We start from the raw sequence: 19,044 nt of genomic DNA, 5'->3' as shown, positions 1-19,044 counted from the left end.
GTTGCTTGCTTAGCTGTGCCTTGGGGATGCTTAAGGTAAGGAAAAACAGCTTTATAGGTAAAGAGAATAGCAGTGAGGTTTCAGGCTTGGTCCTTACAGCATGTTCTGTGTGCTCTTTCAGTCTTGGCTTAAATGACAATAATGATGAAGCTTTTGTTTTGCCTGGGAAAATAGTTTCCCTTGCTGACTTGGTTTCTAGCATGCACTTACCTAGAAGTATATTTGTCATTTTGTCTTGGAAATGAATCTTTTAATTTGGCAGAGTAAGATAATTAAAACACTTGGGAAAATAAACATAGCCAAAAAAGCATTTGCTCCCTTCTGTCCCATTCAAGAGTGCATATCTGGCATCCTTGTGAGAAGCCCTGTCTGATGGACAATTGCTCTAAAATGCTCAAAAAGAGCACAGATCATTTCCAGCAGACCCCAAAGCTGCATCTTCACTTCTACATCTGGTTTTAATGGAATGTGTTGTATTGAGTCTAAGGATGGTAGCAAGAACAGGTAATCTATTCTCTACTTTCAGGGCCTTGAGGGCTGGGAAGGGTGAAATACAGGAAGATCTGGGGGAGTAGTCTGTCCAATCATGTGAATAAATAAGGCAGCTGCCCATTCTGGGTAATCTCTCAGCATTCTTTAGATACAATCTCCAGTAGCTTCTAAATGCCTCTCAACTGCTCTGAGAAGATGTGGTGCTCCATTTTATACTTGGTGGTTGGAGTCACAGAGAACCAAAGGGCAAGTACATTGCCACACACCAAGCCTTTGAATAAAAGAAAATTAAACACAAGTGTTCTTGCTTCCAAGTTTAGCATCTTTGTCTTTGAAGCAGAACTCTCTGTTCATTTAAGCAGTGTGATTGCTACATGTGGTAGAGAGTCCTCTTTAATTAGTGCTTTGGGGAACAAACTTGGAAGATATAGGGTCGATTTGCAGGTGGGTTTTTTTTAATTTTGTTTTTTGTGGTCTTTCTCTTATCCTAGCTGCTAATGATTACATTTTCTGAAGGACACCAAGGTCAAATGAGAATACAGGGTTCTTGTGTCGCAAGAGGTTTGTTTTGCAAATGCTAGAATACATTTTGCTGACTTGTTTATATGGGACAATTAGACTGTGTCCTGGACTGATGCAGCAAATTTACCTATGGACACTTCTGCTTTAGAATTTTCCTCAAGTGCCTTAACTAGAGTTAGTGTAATCTTTCCAGCCTCCTCCCCCAGTCTTGGTCAAAATTGTTGGAACAGTGGGTGAGACCAGCAAGGTAAGATGTGGCTGAAAAAAATAAAATTCGTTAACACACTGACAAAAGAGCTTGTGAAGGTGGTGTGGCCCATGGGAATCTGCTCCAGAGTCTGGAGAATAAGACAGGTGAAAAGGAAACTTCAAAATAACGTTTTCTTTCATTCCTTGTGTTAAGAGGTTTTGTATGCCCAGATCAAGAAGAAGCAGTTGGGAGCTGCATACTGTGGAGAACGTCATTGTGAGCCCCACATGTATCTTCCAGATAAGACAGAAGGAAGTCAGATCCAGCTCTGACACAACAGCCAAATCCCTTGTTAGGAGAAGGGGAAAATGGAAGAGATGGGGAATCCACTTACTTGTTACAGGGCAGGTTTTTCTGTGTCAGCTTTGGAAATGGGGCATCTCTTTCCTGATGATATTTACTCCAGATTAACATCTTCTGATGGGCTCTATCTGTGATTTTGCGAATGCAGCTCGAGGACTGCATCAATGAGAAGAAAATGAAATATTCTTTCAGTAGAGATGTGCATTGTAGCTTTTTGGAAATCTTGTACTTTCAGTACAACCTGTGAATGCTGCTTAATTTTGCGTAAAATTGAGAGTGGGTAAGGCTCTGTCCTTGCCGTTGTTGCCCTGCTGCCAAACCAATAAAGATGTACTTTAGTCTTCCCAGAGAGTAGAAATGCTTCACATGCTTGACTGAAGAGCAGAAAGAGGACTTCATTCTCTTTTAAAGTGATTGATACCTAAATCACCCTTACCACTTGAACAGCAGAGATCTAATGATGTTAAATTACTGCTGAATTACAGACTAAAGGTGCCATAGAGTTATGTGTTTGGCTTTGTTTCCGTAATGCTGTTTGCACACAAAGGACTTTCCAGCCAGGTGTTAGCCCTCCAGGAAGTTCAAAATGGTCAACTTCAGTTGACAGCTTTATTTGGAAACAGTTCTAACACGTCAAACTGTAGTAGACAGTTACCTGAACAGATTTGCCACCCCTCACCCACAAGTGCAATGGGAAAATTTAACTTGGGAGCACTGAAATCTGAAAGCAAGAAGGATAAACAATGGTTTCTCTCAAGGGGTACTTGGTAATAGGGTATTACTCTGTATTTCTGAAGATACAGACTCTGGCAATCATCAGAGCACTGAAAATGTACTTGGATTTAATCCAAATACTTTAATCTTTTAATGTCTGTTACAATTATAAAGCAGCTCATTGAATTAATGAGACATACTGTAATGAACTTAGTAATGGCATACTTTTACATCATTCTTCTCTATGGAATTGAATCTCAGCTGTCTGCCATGAACTTTGCACAGGTGAAAAAGTTTAAAATCAGGAGGTTATGTTCCTGTTTTCCTCTTTGGCCTTACACATTGCTTGTTGTGGTCCTGAAGCTTGGGTGAGTGAGTGCTAATGCATTCAAGGGGCTAATCTGTCTGAAAATCTGCCTTTGTTTCTGTTTTGTGGGTTACTTTTTAGACACTTCATCTCTCTGAACTGGTATCCTGGAAAAGTGACAGTGCTGGCACTGGGGAGAAGGAGGCAAAGATGTGACACAGGGGAAGCAGACATCAGATCTGCTGTGGAACTGGACTTGCCATTCAGAGAACTTTTTGGAGCAGAAAAATTTTAAGGATGGTGGCTCAGAATGATGTATGTATCACAATATTTTTAACATGAAAGAGTTATGAGAATCTATTTTTTTGGCTTCACTAGAAATTAGAGGTATGCATGTTATTATTCAGCAAAAGCATAGTGTCCTTTTGCCTTTTGCTGCCAGCATCTCCTTGTTCTGCAGTTAGCATTTTTAAGTTCTTAGCAGGTAAAATGCTGGGCAATAACTCCTCCATGGAACCAAGTTGGTTATTGGAGTTATTTGAGGTACTCATTTGTTTTCAGGATAATAGAGTAAAGCATCACACAGCAAGTGCTGGTTCATCTTCAATGGGTGTTTTAATAGAAGTTTGATTGAGTTGCAGCATCGTCGGTGACAACTGATGTTCTGGCTCCTGGGAAGAAAACTGCCACGAGTCATTTTGCTGAATAATGTGGCTAGCACAGTTCAGTCCTCAGTGCTTGTTGCTTGTCTGCATGTATTGTGGGGAGGTTAAGCTCTCAGTCTGTTGATTAGCCAATTTGGAAACAGTGAGTGTTTTGCTCATTCTTGGCATAACTCCGCATGTTCCCAGCGAGGCTGGAGCAGGAGCTTCAACCGGAGCGTGGCAATGGGGAAACACAGCTGTGCTGTCATCAACTTTTGACAGAGTATTAGCTCTAGTCATCTCAGGAGTCTTAGAGAACCTTTGAAATGATAGTTCCTTATGAAATAGAAGAGACTTGGAGAAACAGATCATATGTACTACTAAGAAGGTGACTTTTTAATTGATACTGACTTTTTACCTGAACAATGAAGTGAACATATTTACTAGACAAGCTGGTATTTTTCATGAGTCAAGTTTCTTCATGAAAGTGTTCCCACTTTTTTACTAATAGTAAGACAATAGATATTAATAACACCTGTGAATAGCTTCAACTGCAGTGTTTGAAGTGATGGCTATCCTCTCCCCCTTCCATCTCACCCTTTTTTTCAAATAGCCCAGCATGATAGCATAAATTAAATTTAATGGGGGTTTAGGTTCACATGTGGGTTGTAATTTCTGAGTGAACTCATTACCTGTCTTGCTGTCCCTGCTAAAAGGGAGAGACAGTAAACTTTTCAAGTGTTGTCTGCTGCTTAAACTGCATGGCTCCCTAGAGCTTATGACTCAAACCAATAAAGGATGATGTTTGCATCATTCTTTCCTCTTTCTCTGGGCCATGCAAATTTTAATGTTGAACAAAGTGTGCAGTAAAATTATGGGGTGACCACAAATTGTACCCAGTACTTGAATGTCATGTATTAGTCTATAACACAAGCACATTTTACAGCGGTTTTCTTGTCAGAAGTAAAGCTCCATCTTGATCTTTAAAATTTAGTTCAAGTTATGAAAGTATGAGATCTGCCCTTGGATGCAAGATGGAAGAGTTATGTATATTGTTGTTCTTAAGTTGTAACAGCTGGTTTTAGTGTGTTGTAAGAATCTTATTTTGGCATAGAAGGCAACCTACTACAAAAGAAGGTCTTTTTGCTCATGGTGTGCCTGCTTAAGCACAGAAAAGGCACAGTACTAGAACACAGATGGGCAGGCTATGACTTCAAGAGTGCTTAGAGACAGCACATAAGTGTACTTAGAGAATCACAGAATGGTTGAGGCTGGAAGGGACTCCTGGAAGTCATCTGGCCAACTGCCCTGCTCAAGCAGGGTCATCTGCTGCTCTCTGCAGTTTTGCAATAGAGAGACGAGTAAAGGATAGTCTCACGCTAAAATACCTGGATCTCCTGTTAGCAAGTGTCACATTTAATGCAGTTTACCAAGCTTTATGCAGAACATATCTCTCTTGGAAATGGGCTGGGTGAGCAGTGTTGACACTGCTAATATCTTGCAGTCAGATTTGTTCCAAAAGGTTTGTTGGACCCTTCCAAAACATAGTCTGTGTTCTGGCTGTGTGAACCTGGAGTTTGCCCTGTTCCTGTGTTCTTTGCTATCTTTTTGCTTGTATCTTACATTACAGTGATATTATGGTTAACCTGATTTCCTAACTGAAATGATTGTTCAGGTATACAAGCTCCTCTTGATCTAGAATTATAAACAATAGCCCCAAGGTATATGTCCGTATTGAAAAAGAGGGTGATTATCTCTTTGGGATGTCCCCAGAACAGGATTCCAGGCCTGCAGGTAAACCAACTGAGCAGTGCTCAGCAAAGCAGGGTGGCACCAGTGTTTAGGATGGGTATGTGCACAGTAGTTGTTTTGGGATGCAACTGTGTCTGTGTCTGTTCTTTAGTAGTTCTGTTTCCAAAGTGAGTTTCATGATGTCTATTAAAATTCTGGCTTAGTCTTGACATTCTATTTAATGCAGAATAGCTCAAGTTAATCCACAAATGTTAGCTATAGGCAAAGTCTCTAATATTAACTGTGCCAGGCTTTTTTTTTCCTGAATGGCCATCACTGCTTTTTCCATGCGCTAATTTTGCTGAATGTCTTTCAGAGAGCCAGCACTGGGAAGTCCACAAGTGTTAAGGACAAGTTATTTTTTTGTGACTATAAGAGTGAACTGACAGAGAGCTAGAAGCCTGCAGGGGTGGACTCAGAGACTGTATAGTGCTGGAAAGTCAGCAGAACATGGGGCATTTTGACTGTTAGATGTTTTGATGCAGGGATTGCAGTAAGTATTTCTGCTGCAAGATTACTGACAGGCAGTTTCTTTCCTTCTCTTGTTTTTTGTTATCTTTTACGGTATCATAGAAGGTTCTGAGTTGGAAGGGACCCATGGGGATCACTGAGTCCAACTCCTAGCCTGCACAGGACACCCCAAGAGTCACACCATGTGCCCAAAACTGCTGCTCAAACACTTCTTGAACTCAGACAGAGTTTTGTGCTGTGACCGTTTCCCTTGGGAGCATGTTCCAGTGCCCAATCACTCTCTGGGTGTAAAACCTTTTCCTAATATCCAACCTAACCCACCCCGACTCAGCTTCATGCCATTCTCTTGGGTCCTCTCACTGGTCTCCAGAGGGAAGAAATCAGTGCCTGCCCTTCCACTTTCCTTCATAAGGAAGCTTCTGGCTGCAGTGAGGTCTATTCCAGGCTGAGCAAGCCGAGTGACCTCAGCTGCTCCTCATATTAATTCCTCTCTAGAGGAATCCTTCACCTTCTTCACAGCCCTCCTTTGGATGGCTTTATGATTCTTATATTGTGGCACTCAAAATTGCACATCTCTGAAGAGCAGAGTCAGTGCCTGATAAAAGGTTGGTGTCTTCAAAATTTTTGTGCCCTCCCCAGACTCACAAAAGGTATTCACCCTTTCTTTTCCTGTTTTTCTTACTTATGATGAGCATTATGCTTATGCACTGTGGAATATCAGTATTACTCTTTTCTGTAGGATTTTTCTATGCAGAAAGATTACATTAGAAAATAATGCTGTTTGTTTCAACCTTCGACATCCTGTCTGTGCTGACAGTTAACTTGGTTGTTTCCTTTAACATTCACACATCTCTGTTGCCCTCTCTTCCTCATTTGACTGCTAAATTCCTAGCAGTTCCATTAATTCCTCTGGATGTATAATAAACATTGATAGGGTAGCAAATTATCTTTGTTTTTTATACTGCTGCTTCATCTTCCTTTCAGCAGGAAGTTTAGTGTTTTCCCCAACTTTGAGCTTATCTTCTTGTATCTGTTATCTCCTTTATAAGACTGGGATGTAGTCAGTGATCCTTGTTTTCATTCAGTTTCTGCTGTAGTATCATCTTGACTCAAGGTGCTCTTTTTTGAGTCCTTTCTAGCCCCCTGATTTATCCAAATGCCAAGAAAGTATGAGGTATCATAGCCAGATCATGCTAGTAGCTGAAAAGAGGACTGTGATATTTTCTGATTTTTTACCCTTAACTGAGTTTTATTCAACATTCACAGCACTTTTGATAAACTTTCTCTGTTTCTTTTCAGCTTGTTCTCAACCAGCATGTAATAAAGTTATTCAGTTCTCAGTTTCACGGGACTCCTTTGGAGTGTGCCTAGTTTAAACATTAAAAAGCACCACCCCTTTACCTTCTCCCCCTCCCAAACAAACAAACAAAAGCCTCCACCCTTTCAAGCTGCAATGTTTTGCATTGCTTTATTTTGTTGTTTCACAGTGGCAGTGTTCTTTTTTCCTTTCTTCTGCCCTCCAAATTTCTTAGGCTGAGAACTTTGGTTTTTAACTTACAGCTCTTTAAGAACAGTAGGACCGCTGGCTGAAATTGAGGTTTTACGTTTTCCCCGTTACTTCCTTTCTACCTCACAGGTTATTTATATGAGACTACCCTGAAAGGTGGGAAAAGAAAACTATATTTAACTGGATTTTAAAGAATAATTTTGCTACTTGCTTCAGTTTAGAAACATCTGGAGTCAAGCCAAATGATGAGAAACAACCCCAAATGAAGTGGGCAAGGTCTGACAAACTGTGAAATGTTTAAGTAGATTAAGTTATAGATTGTGTTCAGAGTAGCATTTTGGGTTTTTTCTGTACTAGATACCTGCCATGGTCTTGAAATTTCATATGTTAGGCAGGTGCTCAGCATGGTTGAAAAATCATGATTTTTTTTGTGAAGCCATAGATCTTTGCTGGATTGCTGTTGGTGGGGGGCTTGTGGTGGTGCATTTTGGTTTCATCTAGGTTTTTTGTGAATTTTTTAAAATTAGTATTTTATTTAATTCATTTATTTATTGGAATTAAATTTATTTATTTATTGGTCTTTTGAGTACTTAAGTTTGATACTTTCCTGGTCTCTAGTTTAAAGAGCTCAAATATTAATGTCTTTAGTAAACAAACATCTCTATCTGACTGGACGTTATACATGAGTTAATTAAGTTGCCACAAAGTTTGAAATAGAAACTTGAGTAATTAAAGCTAAGTTTTTTGTCCTCTTATGAATTATAGATATCCAACTGGGAGCTCCTTAGTAAAAGGAGAATTATCTTCCAAGAAGTGGGGGAGTTCATGTTAAAGAAGTACCTAAATTTTTCTGATATTAAAAGCAAAGTGCTTTAAAAGCAAGACCAGACAGCTTTTGTGCTTATATTCTGAGTACACCCAGTCTATTTTGTTTTCTTCTACCTTTTCTTTTGAAGCACTCTTTAAAGCCTTTTTTGCTCTTTAGTTTTGAAGATTGCTCTCTTTGAAACTGGTCTGGCCTGTCGAATATAGTGAAACCTCAACCATATAAAATGCTTCCCAGGAAGACGAAAAAGATGACTGTGGATAGAGAAAATACTTGGAATGAAATTGTGAAGAAAGGTTATGGGTATGTTGGGAATGAGATAGGTGACAACCACACAACTATTAGTTGTCTTTCCTGGACAGCTTCACCAGTGGCAAAAACTGTCCCGTTCTCTAGGTTTGACGCCTGTAATCCTCAAATCTCCTCAAATTCTAGGTCTCCACATATTCTGGAGAGGAAGGGTGGTGTATTTAAACCTAAAGGGTCAAAAGCTCATTTTAAAATAATATTAAATATTTCACTCCTGGTCTAATGAAGCTTTACAAATCAGCGGACTTAGGGCTCAGCATCAAAGAAATGTTCCTGTTTGGCAGCTGATGGACTGACCTGAACCATGGTAGCCAGCTGAGGTGTTCCTGCGGTGTTGGTGGCTGCTGCAGAGGGGTATCACCCCCACCCAAGTTGCCTGCTCTTTTGAGACTGCTGCAGTTTTCCCATCCCTTACTAGAATATAACTCATAGCTTCTGTACAGCTTTATCTTCCATTTGTGTCAAAACATTCACAGATTTTATTGACATGGGTCTGTTGGGCCTTTGACTCCTGTCTGGTTCAGGGGTGAATAGCACTGGATGCCTAAGAAAAAGGCAACATGAAAGCCTTTTTATGTACACAGTGTTCATCCAGCCCCTGGCTTCTCTGCCCTGTTTTCATTTCTTGTAGAGATGGTAGAGCATGTTTACAGCTCCTTAGACTCAGCTGTTCAGTCATGCAGTTTAACTCCAAAAATAACTCTCTTGGGGTATATTAATCCAGAGTTGGGTTATATTTCTAAAATCGTTAATCAGACTTGGTGCCCGAGGGACCTTCCAGCTGAACTTGCCACTTAGTTTCTGTTTGCTGGGCCGGCAGGAGCGAAGCGGAGAAAGCTGATGAGCTTTGACAAGAAGTGGTTCTTTACATAAGGTGCTGAGCAGAGGGAGCTGTGCCTCTCCTCCTGCTGTGGGCCTGGCCAGGGCTCAGCTCCCTGCCAGCCCCCAACACATCCTGTTTGACCCTGATGCCCTGCTTTCCCATCACTGCCCTGCTTTCCCATCACTTTCAAGAAATGCCATGCAAAAACGTGCCTGTGTCAGAGGGTGGCAGGATCTGTGCCAGCTCCAGATGATGTATGTGCTGCCTTTTGTCCAGGCTAGAGAAACAAGTGCTTTGTTTATTAAATTCTCAAATGCACATGGCATTACTTCAATCACTTCCTAATTATTAATTTTCTTACTTGAGCTACTCATGAAATGAGCTGACCTGCTCTTTGAGTGTTACCTCTCTTCTGTAAAACAAGAAATAAGCTGTGCTAGGCTGCTGTTTACATTTGTGAGTAGAGCTGCAAGTCATATAGCTCCTATTAGCCTTGCATTTTTCTTCTGTCTGTGGAGTAAGAATAGAATTTATTTCTTGAGAGATGTGCTCTGATAACTTTATTTAAAGTACATCAAGGTCTTTGTATGGAAAGTGCCAATGAAATTGCAAAACAAGTTTGAAAAAAGAGTTCCACTGGGAACTAATTTCAGACATGAATAAAATCATGTTTTCCACATTCAGTGCATAGGTAGAAAGGGAAAATTCAATATATTTTACTGACATTTGTGCTGAATGCATCCTTCAGAGCAGGCAGGTAAATCGACAGCTTGCATATCTGTGCATTTTTACATTAAATTTAACATACTTTGATTTCCAACTTGGATGTTTATTACTCTGACTTAGTAGACCACAGAAATTCCTTCATAGTATGGTTGAAATGCATAAATGTACTGCATGTGGTAATAGCAATAAATTGCAAAATTGACACTTTAACGGGATAATCTGTCATAGTTCTGCAAAATCATGTTGATGGGAAAAAGTTTGTTCAAGTGGTAGACATGCTTTGGTTGTGGTTTTCCCCCCTCAAATTATAAAATAGTGTGCTCTTGAGCATGTAAGTGGCTTAAACATTCTCCAGGTTATATATCCTTGCATGCATTAGGAAAAAAAATGGGAATTTGCCTTCCTTTTCCTCTGACTCCCTCCTTCCCTTCATACACTCATGCCTGCATATCTGTCCTGCTTGCCTTCAGATTCTGCCTTGAAAATAAAAGTTGTAAAAATGAGTTGGAAAGTTGCTCTTACATGTCAGTGCTTCTCAGATCCCACTGGGAGAAATGAAGGAATTGTACTTGAGAAAACTCCATAACTAGACCCTTCAGTGACATCCCTATCCTTTTCACTGTTTGACTGCTGCTGGCATAACAAAAAGCAGCTGAAAACAGTTCTTCATGCACATAATGAAAATTGCTTACTAAATTAGAACAATTTCAAACCAGGATTTGTTCCTTCCTTATTTTGCTGGGCAGTATCTAACACACTGTGTACCCTGGGAATAAACAGTAGGTAATTTTGAGCTGTCAGCACTGTAGGTTGTAGCATTTTCTTTACAGTCCTACTTTTGGGATGACAACTGAACATCAATTTTGGCCTTAAAAAAACCCCAAAAAGAATATTTATGTCTGGCATTGTCACATAGGTAGAATGAAACTAAATTATCATGTTGCACTGGATTCATAAGAGTATAAATTAGGAAAGAAGAAGTCAGCACATTTGACTAGGACGGCCACTGAGAAACCGAAACAAAGTGATGATTTTATATGCTTTTCAGCATTCAGACCACATTGTTATCTTTGAGTTGGTCTTCTGGTGGGAGAAGTGGGACTACATCCATTTGTATTAGTTAAAGATCTGTCACTTTGCTTTGTGTTTTATGACTGTATAAGCATACGTATAGTAATAATTATAATTATGTAGGAGATCTGTGCTAGCCTACATTAAAACTAGTCACAATGAAATCGTCTGCTGGATGCTGTGGCAGACTTCTCTTGCACCTTGCTTTGTAATGTAAGTGCTTATTTTCCATAGCTGAATTTGATTAACTTACCATCAGCTTTCTTTGCCTCTGCTTTCTTAAACCTTTCTTCCTATGTGAGTCAAGATAGCCCACTTGCTATAGCAAAATTGGGGTTAATGCCCTCACATGCATGGGAAAATGGAAGTTTTCTGCAAATTTATTGCTGTGTAATGTTGTTTTACTTTTGTACTTACACCCAGTGGTCATGAATCCGTGTTTTTTCTCCAGCATTTATTGTGAGCTTTGGAGGGAAGGTATTGGACCACGAGTTACTTCTTCTCAGTCAAAAGAAAATGTGTTTGCCCATGCAGTAGGTAGATTCTATGGTTTTGATAGGTCTCTCTTCTATCTCTTTAGATATGTGGTCTACAGATGATTTTTTTCATTAAAAGCGTAGGGGAAATGCGATGGGGGAAAATAAAACTGTTGAAAACAAAGGCTTACTCAGCTGAAGCTATCCTCAGTCAAGTCTATCTGGCAGGAGCTGATGTTCTTTTTGTGTTGTGGCCACCAAATTCAGGCTCTGGCTGAGGCTTCCAGCATCCCTCCTGCCAGGGATGGGGTGCCAAGGCAGGGAGTGCAGGGAGTAACCTGTTGGTCAGGCACTGGATGAGTCAACCCGACTGAAGCACAGCAGACAGCTTAATACCAAAACACCGGCAGGCTGAGAGTACCAAGGACTGCGCTGCTGAGGAGGTGGGAAACACCGTCACTGTGAGTGTGGGAGCAGAAGGTGCCAAGGTCTCAGTTTCAATTGACTGTCGAGGTGGATTAACAGCTCCTTGCTGCCAAGAAACCTCTCTTCTCCTCCACTCTCCCGTGTTGCATCACCTCTGAGTAGCTGTTTGACTCAAACATGGTAAAAAACAGATGACCAAAAATACTGTTTTGTTTTTTGGGGTTTTTTTTGCTGGTTGATTGAACCAGTGCACTGCACAGCAAGGGGACCACTGGATGGAGATGCAAATGATGGGCATTTGATACTTTGGGGAGAAATTGTGGGAACTTTGCATTTGGTAAGGCTCTACAGGGTAGAAGATTGCCAAAAGTAAATGTCTGATTTTCTCAATGACCAGCAAGCCAGCTGCATGCTTTAATTGTGTTTATTCCCTGTTCCTGTAACATCTACCAAACGTAGACAATATCACAGTGTTTCTTAATCACATTGTTTAGTCTTTCAAGGCACTTCCTGCAATCCAGTTTTATTTATAGACTGTCCATTGTCTCATTTACTGCCTTGCACTTTGCTTTGTGGTGATGTGCGATCCTGTCGGCGTCAGAACTGCCATTGTTGAAAATAAATTGCTGGAGTGTTAAAGTTCATAAATTGCTTTTATATTATGTGTTGAGAGCCTTATGTAGAATGTAGCAGGTCTTGCAGAGTCAGAGGACTGAGCCTTTTCAGAGCAGACCAGATGTACACCAGAAAGAAGGAAAAACAGAGACACCCACAAGGCTGGATGAGCTCCCACTTACAAAAGTAGTCTGAGCCTAAGGTACAACATTTCCCAATAAAGGGATGATTTCACAATTTTGTTCAGACCAACTTGAGCTCCAGCTGCTGCTGCAGTTGAAGGAAGGTCGTTAGACCAGCTTAGTTGAAGCAGCAATAGAATGTGGTCAAAGCCTGTTTTAAACTGTACCTGTTTGTGTCTTTGGATGTCTGGTATACTCAGCCAGCTCCTGTCGCCTTAGCTCTTTGAGATGATGTATGTGCAAACATGTCTCCATGCTTTCACCACTTCCTTCTCTTTTTCTGTAAGAAGAAGTGGGACTGCACCGCTGGGGATTTCTACAGCTTCTCTTGTTCTGTGGTACATGATGGCGCTTTGCTGGGTCTCAGCAGAGCATGCAGGAAACACCATGGTTGTTGTGGAGGGCTTGGGAAAGGCAGCAGGAACCTCCCCATTTGCAGAAGGGTGCACAGGCTGCTGTGTCTGAAAACTGCAGAGCTTTGCTCCTAGAGAGGGTGTCCCACCACCACCAAGCTGAGAGAGACATGCAGAAGCTTTGTTTGCAAGTCTGGAGAGGCACTACACGCTCTTGATAAACATTTGTTGTTGTTGTTGGAAGGTTATAAAGTTTGATGAGTCAGAAAAGACAGAACTTCAATTCTGCAGAACCTGGGGAATTGGTTCTTCCTCTTTCTTCTTTCCTTGAAATTCACAGCTCTCACTATTTGACACAAGATCCTGTTGATATTCATATTCTTGCAGAATTATGACGTGTTATGTGGCAGATTATGTCACTGTGAATGTATACTACATCCTTGTGTATTCACGTGTCTGAGATGTACCACGAAGAAGTATTTATATGTGGGTATCTCTGGATCTGTGAGGTGAGGATGTGTGTGCGTGTGTGTGTGTATATGTGGAAACTGCTGTGTGTTCTGCCTTCTTCCTGACATACTGGTTGCTATAGTGCAGTGATCTATTTGTGAACACCCAGAAGATCATTGCTATAGTTAAAAGAAACCGTGTTTCCTGGCCATAACTTCCTGGGCAATCTCTTCTCCTGAAGCGCCAGCATTAACCGAACTGGTCATGTTCCCTGGGACTCTAGGAGTGACACTGTAACAGAAGCTTTCTTCAGTTTGTCACTTTTTCCCCACCAGCATATTTAATAATATTTAAAAATAGTTCTTCTATTTAAATCTAATGCATGCCTATTATTCACCGTACATTTCAGTGCTTCAGCCATCTTTCTAACAGGCTGTCGAGCTGTGCAGCGTGTCGTGGCGTTGTGTCCTGTGCTTGCTCCGGTAATGTGTGACATTCTCCTGCCCCTGCACATACACGCACTCGTACATTTTCATCCACCTGCCCAGCCAGGGGAAATGTAGGAGACTGAAGTGGCAGTGCTGGAGGTCTGCCTGAGCTGCTGTAATATTCTTCTTTCTTTTTTTTTCTCTCCCTGCAGGTGTGAATGAGAGAGGCTCTCTGCAGTGTTTAGTGCCCAGTTGTGCTGGCTCCAAAGAACAGCAGCGTCGCAATGCCCCCTCCTGCTGATATAGTGAAGGTGGCGATTGAATGGCCAGGTGCCTTCCCCAAGTTAATGGAAATAGATCAAGTAAGTGCCTGTGTACCTGTGCTCAGCTGGCCCTGTTCATGAATAAGTTATTCTCTGCATGTTTTCCTCTGCATTTATATTTACTTCAATGCATGTGAATTTTTCTATGAATGTATGTGGGGTAGAAAGTGTTTTTCATAAGGGGTGTAATCCTCTTCCTCTCTTACTGCTTAAGATTTTTGATGTGTTTAACTGGTTTCTTCATTTGCTTTTTCTTTCTGAACAGCTGCTTGGATAAGGCATTTACTGCTTTTGTGACCCACTTAACACTTTTGTGCCTTAGTTTCTTCAACTGTTAAATTGTGGTAGTGTTTTACCTCTGGGTGGAAAGTCTTCAAATTTCTAGTCAGTGCTTTGCATTTGGAGTAGTATCATACTGAATGGCTGCAGCAAGTGCAGATTTTGGAACTTAAGTAGTGGTGCACTGTGAGCAGGAGGACCTTTGTTGTTCTGTTCAGGAATCTCAAGGGTTGTTCTGTTTATCTGGTTAGTTCTAAAGCAATGGCCCCGTGGATGGATTGGAGGCAGTGTACAGAAGTTAAAAAATTCAAAATTATGAATTAAAAACTCTTTTTAGGGAATTGTGGTGGGGGGAAACAAAGAAAAACAACTTATACAAGGGCTGTGTTTTATATTCTGGACTTCTCTGAGATTGTTTTTGTGGCCCATGTATTAATATTAAAAGCAACCTCTTTAATATTTAACAGCTTACCCTTAACATTTTGAAATCCTGCAGCATGTTACCTGGTTAGAATTAATATTATTTCTGTAAATAGTATTCAGAACAAAGAAAAGCATTTTATAATGTGCTTTAGACCCTGGTGTGTCTGGGGACTCAGTACATTATAAAGGTCTATTGGAGAGGAGAGCATTTGAATTCACACTGAAAATGTATTACTGAAATGGGTTAGTAATTTCTTCATGCAGTGCAATGAGTTTCACTTGTAGTTAACCCTTTTGTGGCACATGCCTGGGAAATTCCTGTGTAAAATTTAAAGAAACATGGTACTAGAGGGCGGCTGGAATCACAGCAGTATGTTTTTTAAGCATTCTGAAAGCCCCCTTAGAGGAAAAGGGAGTTCCCAAGTGAAACCAAACTTTGTAGGTTGATTTTTTTTGACCTACCATGCTTTTCCATTTTCATTTGCTGAAATTTTTCAGTAAGCATAGAAGTCTTTTGCCTTCTGGAGTGAAGAATGTTTTACTTTTTTCTTCTTATATAACAAATGGTAGACACTGCACACTGTGTTCAGGGAAAGATGCATGTTAGTCATAATGAACTAAGTACAGTGGTGACAAAACTGAAAAAATACTATGAAGTCTCCTTTCAAAGAGCAGCAAAATAATATGAAAACTATTTGGTTTTATTTACAAAAAGCTTAAAGTAACTCTCAAAAGACCCACATACTTTATCAGTAATATTAGCTTACTTTCCTAGTACCTTGTTTTTAATTTTATAATGTAAGATTTGAAAGAGATAAGAAAGATCAATTGTCAATTATATTGAGTAAAACTCCTCAAACACAACCTGCCAAGTTATCTGCAAGCTTTCTCAAGCCACCTTATGGGTAGGAGGAGGAAGGAGAGGGAAAGTGAGGCCAAAATGGAGCAGCCTGTTCCCAATGCAGAGAGAAATGGAAATCAGGGAATGAAGTTTGAGAAGTCTCATCCCTCCCCTTTCTGACATGGAAAGATGGGAAAGAAACATCCCTTCTTTCTACTCATGCACACAAACAGGCGTATTTACCTTTCTCAAGGTTGGGAGCAATGTGGGAATGAAGCTTGAAAATATATAGGGTGATACATACTTCAGAACACACAGCTCTGCCTTTGATTCACTTAGTGCTAACTTTTCCTCAATCTGTTTCCTTTAGAGCAGCTATTCAGTAGAGGAGCTGTAGTGGAGGAGATGATTCATCCCTCAGATGGCTAGCTGTCGGAGATGATAAAGGGGAGGAAGGCAGAAAAGAGAAATGATTTACCCACTGACCAGACACTGCAGCCAGTGCCTGTGTCCCAGGTGGCATCTGCTCATTCAGTCACCATTTGACATATATTCAGAATATCCTAAAATATTTCCAATACTGGTTTCTTCTCTTTCTTTCTTACCATCAAGAAAAACAGTATTTAAATGAACAGCACTATAATATTACTTAAAAAAAATTAAAAAAAAAAAAACAACAAGAAAATCAAACAACAGAAACCCATTACTCTAGTGTGACACAAGTGTTTTATCTTTCAGGGTACTGAGGCTGTTCCAAAAACTGAAGTACAAATACCATATAAGTAATCAAAGGAAAATCTGGGAGGTTTTTTAAGGTTGCTCATTGCATATACTTAGAAGCACTTATTTATATTCAGTTGCACATTATCCTAATTTACTTGCTGCGTGTATGCATGTTTTGCTTAGCAATGGAGAGAGTAAAATATTTTCAAAGTGAAGAAATGTTACTGTGAAATCAGAACCATTGATGGTGGGGTACTGACAGGTGTTAGCCTTAAAAGAGCACATCAGTATTTTTCCACCAAATGTTATTAAACTTTATACGCCCCTGCATGACTTCTGACAGCTTGGACTTCAGGAAGCACAGAGCCTTTTCAAGTTGTTGAGGCTTCCCACTACATTTCTACAGGTTTGTTAACCTGGGTTCACCAATGGTGGTTTTAAATTTAATAATGCAAAATTAGTCTTACTCAGATAGAGAGATTCTGTGGCAGAAACATTGATACATAATTAAGTGCCTTTTGGAATTAGCCTCTATGCCTGATTTCAATGAATGTAAAGTTTTCTGCTCATTCATTGACATGTACTATTTGATGTCAGGGTTTCACAAGTGCTTTTTTCTTGGAAAGTTGCTTTAAACAACGAGGGCAAAACTGTCTCTTATTTACTGCTCTCTCTCTCTCTAACCAGGTGGGAACTAATTAAGTTGCAGTAAACCTCACAGGTGTCTGATGCCTGTACGGATTAGAACTGATTTTGAATCATGTTCTTCTTGAGAGATGGACTTGACTGAATTCAGTTATTCTCTTCCAGAATACTTGGGGTTTATTTGGGTTTCCCCCCCAGTTCCATCATTTTCCTCAGTCATAAATTAGAAAAATAGCATCCAGACTGTTCCCCCCTCCATAAATCTGTATTAGCAATATTAAAACTCTGCCCAAAATTATTTTTTAATATGAAGATTTGATTGTGGCTTCAGAACTGTGTATAGTGTTGATCTTTCATGCTTTAGTCTTTCTGTCATGTAAGGGGAGGAATGGAAATGAGTTGGTGTCTGAATTTGCATTGGGATCTTTTTGTGGGCTTTTTAGCAATGCAGTCTGGGGAAGAAATGAATGGTAGATGCTGACTGTCTGTTATCTTTTTCTTCACTCTTCTGGCTGATTATTCTAGAAGATGTTAATAATAGGACTGCACAGGTTCTGTACAGGTGAACCAGGATGCTGGCTAGTCTATCCTGTCTTCTCTTTGATTGTGACAGAAATAGCTATTTCATAAGAGGGTGTTATTTCTTGTGTTCAGTGAAAGCCTGCATGCTTTAATTTGTGCCCATTATGTATAATTCTTAACTGTTGGGGTTTTTTTACAGCACAAATTATTTTAGGTAAGCCAATGCTCATTTTAAGTTACCTGGATACTTTGTGGATTTGCAGTCACACTGTTCCTGCTGCAGGAGAAGCAGCTTCCATGAGAGGCACAAGATGGAGATTTGGGGACAACATCTATTTTGGCTTATCCCATTCAAATCCACTGGTGTGTCTTAACACGAGTTGTACTAAAACAAGATTTCTCTAAGCTTGGGGATGAACTTCCTCAGCCTTGGAGGTAAACAAGGCTTCCCTATAGAAAGGAACAGTTTATAATTAAACTTGGCCATACAGTCTCTTCCTTCAGGTTTGCTTTTACCTATGAGATCATTAAACATGGATTAAATTAGTAGTTGTGGATCTTTACGTTAGCAAAAAGAAATAGATGGGGGGGAAGGGAGGAGGAGAGCTGTGTTTTCAAAGAACAAATCTCATATGGTGAGCAAAATTTACAGGAGCATTTTCATATGACAATTTCATGTTAATAGAAATGCAGCCATGGATAAAGCCATGGGCTGCTTTACATTTATGTTGTCTCTGAAGTTTAGATTTACTCAGCAAGTTTATCTGTTAAGAGTCTCTTTCAAGTTGTCTCTTCTCTTCTGTCAGTGTCATTTTATCTGTGGTTGTTTTTGTCTTCTTCATAGAAGTCATTATACTTCGCTGCATATTAAAAAGTCACCTGTAAGATGTTTTTTTTTTTTTTTAAAGGAGCTTTCAAACCTAAATCTGGTTTCAGACCTAAATATGGACCCTTGGGGATTGTTAATTGATTCAGTGCAGTGTTTCTCAAACTGTGGGGAAAAATGAAGTTCAAAAGGGATTGTGAAACGCTTAATTAGAGAAAAGAAAGTTGCACATCACTTCTGCCATGTGTGTAGACTAAGAATAGATATGGTTTCTGCAAGTACTGTCACTAGTAATAGCAGTATACCGAGACAATCTTGGCATCACGAGTCTAAATGTATGCAATATTAGTGAGCACCAGCATTGTTCAAGCAGTGATCAAGAAAGGGATATTGATGTCTCACTGTACTGTGAAGTGTCACTCTCTGTGCTTCATTCTAGCTCCAGACTCTGACTTGAGGCATTTAGTTCCTAAGGGAATGAAGGAAAAGAGAGTCTCCTGCTCCTTCCCACAAACCTGCAAATTTATATGAACTCTTACCCAGAAAATATAATGGTACTGCAGTAGCTGGAACTAGTGAAGATTTTTGGTATGAATATTGCTAAGATTTCCAATGTTATTGCACATCCTGAGTTTATAGTAAAGGGAAATGTCAGTGCCTTTAACAGCTGACAAGATTGCAGTTTCTTGAAGATAGAGGGCTACGAAGCAGATCATGGGGAGAGGAAAAAAAAAAAAAAAACCAAAAAAACCCCACTGACTTAAAGAAACATTCCC

The 19,044-nt window shown here is 40.1% G+C and overlaps 1 protein-coding gene across 3 annotated transcripts in view; it reads left to right on the top strand.

Annotated features, from left to right (window-relative positions):
- The window catches only part of ELMO1 (engulfment and cell motility 1), a 304,600-nt gene that overhangs the window by 34,803 nt on the left and 250,753 nt on the right, over positions 1-19,044 (top strand). For all 3 annotated transcript variants that reach the window (XM_030231869.2, XM_050971394.1, XM_050971395.1), the window contains exon 3: positions 13,899-14,048. In XM_030231869.2, the coding sequence (XP_030087729.1) occupies positions 13,971-14,048 (78 nt within the window). In that variant the 5' untranslated portion in view covers positions 13,899-13,970. The remainder of the gene's footprint in view (positions 1-13,898; positions 14,049-19,044) is intronic.

This window comes from Serinus canaria, chromosome 2, assembly GCF_022539315.1.
Source record: "Serinus canaria isolate serCan28SL12 chromosome 2, serCan2020, whole genome shotgun sequence".
NCBI lineage: Eukaryota > Metazoa > Chordata > Aves > Passeriformes > Fringillidae > Serinus > Serinus canaria.
This window is presented reverse-complemented; position numbering and strand designations above follow the sequence as displayed.